Source organism: Monopterus albus, unplaced genomic scaffold, assembly GCF_001952655.1.
Source record: "Monopterus albus unplaced genomic scaffold, M_albus_1.0 scaffold278.1, whole genome shotgun sequence".
Lineage (NCBI taxonomy): Eukaryota > Metazoa > Chordata > Actinopteri > Synbranchiformes > Synbranchidae > Monopterus > Monopterus albus.
In genome coordinates, this window is record NW_018128158.1 from 32,496 (window position 1) to 37,894 (window position 5,399).

A 5,399-nucleotide genomic window follows, 5' to 3' on the forward strand; every position below is an offset into this window, starting at 1 on the left:
GACCCTTTTATTTTGCTGTCCATCCTGACTTCTTTGGTCAATATCCCAGAGAACGGGTAGGTTTAGTAATTAAATTATGGATGCAAATAAAAAAAAAAAAATCTTATTATGTTATAAATCAAATCTGAAGCGAATAAACTGTGACTTTTAACTTGTCGGTAGACTGATTGGTTTCTAAGTTTGTGTTCCGACTGTCAGTAGTGCTGTGTGCCTGTGTGTAGCAACAGGCCCACACCAACACAGACAGGTGCAGTGTTTTACTGGAGGGTTACTGCTGTTCAAAGCACAACCCTGATTACCATGATGAAAGAGTTGCTGTTTAGAGAACGGGTAGGTTTAGTAATTAAATTATGGATGCAAATAAAAAAAAAAAAATCTTATTATGTTATAAATCAAATCTGAAGCGAATAAACTGTGACTTTTAACTTGTCGGTAGACTGATTGGTTTCTAAGTTTGTGTTCCGACTGTCAGTAGTGCTGTGTGCCTGTGTGTAGCAACAGGCCCACACCAACACAGACAGGTGCAGTGTTTTACTGGAGGGTTACTGCTGTTCAAAGCACAACCCTGATTACCATGATGAAAGAGTTGTTGTTTTTTTTTTTTTTTTTTTTTTTTTTTTTTTTTTTTTTTTTTTGATGTTATACATCCCACTGTATAACATTTCATGTTTTGTTTTATAGGAAGTGAATGAGAATTCATTAAAGCGGCTTAATGGCTATCTGGAAAACCTGCAGAAGCCTGGATCGTGCTCAGTTCACCCAATGAAGCTCACTTTTTATGTTAGGGACACAAAGAACAGCAGTGATATGCAGCCAAGCCTCCTTATCCCAGGTACAGTTTTCATTACTACTACTCATAATATAGTGTAATATGTCGTGTTTTCAGATATCTAAAACCTCCCAATTGGTTTTCAGGGTTCCGGTCAGTGAGTTTTACCCTGCACACAAATGATGTCTTGAGCACAGTGATGAATGTTCTAAAGTCCTGCAGCCTGCCCATGGAACACATGGAAGGACTGAAAACAAGTGCAGAGACATCTAGAAGTCCACCTGTAGCGGGGGTGCCTTTCTACAGAGCTATCAAATGGGATAACAGCTACTACACCTTCACTGGTTTCAGAGACCGTGAGCAGGAGCTGCATCAGGCCAGGAGAGTTGAGCCTACACTCAGGTGAGAAACACTGAAACTCAGCTATGATCTCAGCTTACAGTACTATTTGTATAACAATTAAACAAACAAGATACAACTTGGGGGTACGATGTATGTCACCTATGATAATACCATAATTGCTTTTATTTAAGCAATGTGAGTTGTCATTTGCAGTGTGAGTGACATACTCAAAGTAACACATATTAATAGTCCCCACATTAACTACATCACATAGCGTGTGCATTAAGAGTGCACACGCTATGTGTACATGGTCACCACACCACAAGTTATTGTAGGGTAGCTGCCTAAAATGCATTAAAACAAGTGAACAAACAGCACCAGGATAGGAATTACAGACACTACCAGCCTTGCAGTCTATGCCATTAGATTTAATTGCTAGATGTGGATCATTCTCACTCACATGTGGAGATATTTTGGCTTTGAAAAGGTTTTAAGTAAATTAAGTAAAATTAAGTAAAGACCTCTTTTCCTTAAATACGCTGCTCAAAAAGAATTAAGGGAATACTTGAATCACACACCGGATCTTGATGAACAAATTGTTCAAGTTGAAAACCTTTACTAACATACAATGTATAATTTGTTCAGAACTTGTTCACTCCATGGGGCATACATAAGTATTAACACTGATGTTCAAACAGAACCATGGAGCAAGTGTGTTCATTGACCCCTCCGATAAAGTTGAGGTCAACCAAAAGAGAAACATGGCTACTTTTAGCCTTTGTACTTTGAGTCCCTTCTTGTTTGCTATGGTGATGGACAGGTTGACAGATGAGGTCAGACAGGAATCTCCCTGGACAATGATGTTTGCAGATGACATTGTGATCTGTAGTGAGAGCAGAGAGCAGGTGGAGGAACACCTAGAAAGGTGGAGGTCTGCTCTGGAAAGAAGAGAAATGAAAGTCAGTTGTGGTAAGACAGAATACATGTGTATGAATGAGGGAGGAAAGTGGAACAGTGAGGTTATGTTGTTGTCTTTGCACTCATGCAAATGCACTGAACTTGCTTTGGACTGTGAACCTGCAAGACAGCAAACCAATTTTCTGACATGCCAGAAATCCATCTAGTCATGCTGGTGCTAGACTGTTGGTCATTCATGTGATTAATCCTGAAGTGACAGTACAGAGAAACAGCCAGTCAGCTGTTTGATTAGCTCAGTGATGCTGTCACACCCCAATCGTACAAACGTTCTTCCTAGCACTAATTGTTGATTGATAGGTCATTCCTGTTGCCACTTTGTTTCATTTTCAGGTCAAGTAACCTCTGTTGTTTTTCAGCTCATATAACTCACTGTTGTTTTTACATTCATTCAGCTTAGGCACTCCGCAGAAATACTTAGGTACTGCGCCTGTGTCTTTCTTTGGTAGGGAAAACCATGGTGCAATTAATTGATTGATTTATTCTTTCAAACATGCAGAACAGAACAAATGACAACAACACACATAATTACACATATCCAACCAATCCTAATCCAAAATCAGTTTGCTTACACCTATTACATGTTTGAATGGAGTAGGAAGAAGTCAGACTTATCCAGTCCTACCCCATGACATCATATTACAAAGTTTCATGCATCATCAGCTGCAAGCAGTATCTCTACATGCTGTAGATAAAACAGTGTTTCCTCAATGCCTTCTCGAATAAATCTTATTCTTGCATATATCTTGTATAACACATACATTTATATTTATATTTAAACTCCTCAATTCTAGTACTATTTTTCATGTCCACAGTTAAATTATTCCATAATTTGACCCCACTTATAGAAATACAAAATCTTTTTTTGGTTGTTCGTATAGCATGAACTTTTAAATTTAAATGTCCCCTTAAGTTATATCCCCCTTCCCTTTCACCAAATAACTTTTGGATTCCACCAGGTAATAAGTCGTTCCTGGCTTTATACATAAACACAGCAGTCTTATATTCCACTAAATCAAAGAATTTTAACAATTTAGACTGTATGAAAGCTACATTTGTGTGATCCCTATACCCCAACTTGTGCACAACTCTTATCACTCTCTCTCTCGCGCTTAAAACTGTATATAATCTCACAGGGGTGAATGCTTTATCGTTTGTATATGTCGAACTTCCTGAGCTGGTGCAGGAAGTACATCCTCTGCTGTGGCTTCTTGATGATGGTGCCTATTTTGGATGTCCACTTCAGGTCCTGGGAAATAGTGGAGCCCAGGAACTTGTAGGACTTTACTGCTGATACAGTTCATCCAGTATGGTGGGGGGGGGTTCTTCCTGAAGTCCACTGTTATCTCCACTGTTTTGAGCGTGTTCAGCTCCAGGCAGGTTGTTGTGACTACACCACAGGACCAGCTGTTCAACCTCCCATTTATAGGCTGACTCGTCACTGTCTTGACATCGTTCCACCTGAGTCCTTAATTTATACATCAAAAACTCCATTTCAAAAATTATGTGTACAATTTGAAGCCATTCTTCTCTTGTAGGTATGTTAGGCCTACACCATTTTTTGGTGATGGCCTTCTTGCAGGCCGCCAATAGTATTTTTAACAGGTATCCATCTTCTTTAAATACAATATTTCCCGTGAGGTGTCGTAGATACATAACTACACATGTTTTGGGGATGCCGTAACCTAGTATCTTGACAATAACAGTGTGCACATCATCCCAGAATGGTATAATTTTAGGACATAACCAGAATACATGTGAATGATTTACATTTATATCTCCACACTCTCTCCAACATGGCTGAACTCTGGACATGTACTTGCTTGTAATTTTAGGTGTAATAAAAAATTGTTACATTTTTCCAGCAGTGTTCCCTCCATAGAGGGTCGTTGACTGTTGAGTTTTCCAGATATTCATCCACTCCCCATCTGTCCCCCCGTCTCCCACTTTTGTTTTACATCCAATGTATTGAATCCCTTCTTTTCCATTGGGTGCTTGTAGAGAGTGGATATTGTCCTTTATCTTTGAGTGGTATATGCCAATTAATTAAAGTTCTGATACCCTTATTAAAATCAACTTTGTGCTTTACTTCTTTATCATAGAAGTTTCTCACTTGTAGGTATCGAAAGTGATCACAGTTTGTTAGATCAAATTCCTGTTTTAGTTCCTGAAATCTTTTAAAGTTACCATCCTTTACTAATACACAAAAGGCTGTAATACCATTGTTAATCTACTGTTTAAATCTAGAATTAAATGCATTTGGAGTGAAACTGTTAGTATAGGTAGGCCATTTAAGTAGGCAGAGCACCCTTTCTAGTTTGTGTTTCTGTACTACGTAAAGCCACACTTCTAATGTCAATCTAGTCACAGTATTGACATGTTTTAATAAGTTTCTAATAGTCTCCAACTCACCAATAATACTTGAGAGTTCCCTTCCCCGTACCAAGCATTCAATATTTTTCCATTTTGTCTCATAGTTTTTATCACATAAATTCAATATGGGGCCTTTTTGAGCTGCATGACAATATTCTTTAAGATTAGGCAGAGCCATACCCCCGTTATCTTTTCCAATCTGCAATTTTTCAAATTTTATTCTAGGTTTTTTACCATTCCATACAAATCTTGATATAAGTCGATCGCATGATTTAAACTGTTTCTCTGGTATTTCAATCAGAAGTGCCTGAAAAAGATAAAGGAGACGGGGCAAAATATTCATTTTTATGATCTCAATTCTAGAACTAAAATCTAATGTCAGAGGTTCCCACCGTTGTATGTCGTTCTTAATTCCCTGGTCTACCTTGTTAAAGTTTACCTTATACAGTGTATCAATTTGTTTTGTTAATGTAATTCCAAGATAAGACATGTTTTTTAACCCTCCTGTTATGTTGACCTGAACAGTATCTTTGTAATATAAACATGCAGGGGGATGTTGCAAATATGTGAATTGAACCATTTTCATTTTATATGTTGATCACACCTATTACGCCAAGCAGACGAAGTTTCATACCAATAAAATATTTTTAACTATTTTTTTTAGATTTTTTTTGTTACTTTGCACTGGGTCAATTTGACCCAGAACATAACAGGAAGGTTAAGAAGCTTCTCAGTGGCAAGGCACCGGGGGTGGATGAGATCCGCCCTGAGTACCTTAAGTCTCTGGATGTTGTGGGGCTGTCCTGGTTGACACGCCTCTGCAACGTCACATGGCGGTTGGGGACAGTGCCTCTGGACTGTCAGACCGGGGTGGTGGTCCCTCTTTTTAAGAAGGGGGACCGGAGGGTGTGTTCCAACTATAGGGGGATCACACTCCTCA

General features: G+C 38.7%; 1 protein-coding gene across 9 annotated transcripts in view; it reads left to right on the forward strand.

Moving 5' to 3' along the window:
• The window catches only part of tcaim (T cell activation inhibitor, mitochondrial), a 55,242-nt gene that overhangs the window by 25,049 nt on the left and 24,794 nt on the right, over positions 1-5,399 (forward strand). For 8 of the 9 annotated variants that reach the window (XM_020622340.1, XM_020622339.1, XM_020622338.1 and 5 more), the window contains 2 exons: positions 682-832; positions 916-1,171. In XM_020622340.1, coding sequence (XP_020477996.1) covers positions 763-832; positions 916-1,171 — 326 coding nt within the window. In that variant the 5' untranslated portion in view covers positions 682-762. Of the gene's footprint in view, positions 1-326; positions 331-681; positions 833-915; positions 1,172-5,399 lie in introns of those variants that run through there. The other variant, XM_020622341.1, reaches the window with a different exon arrangement.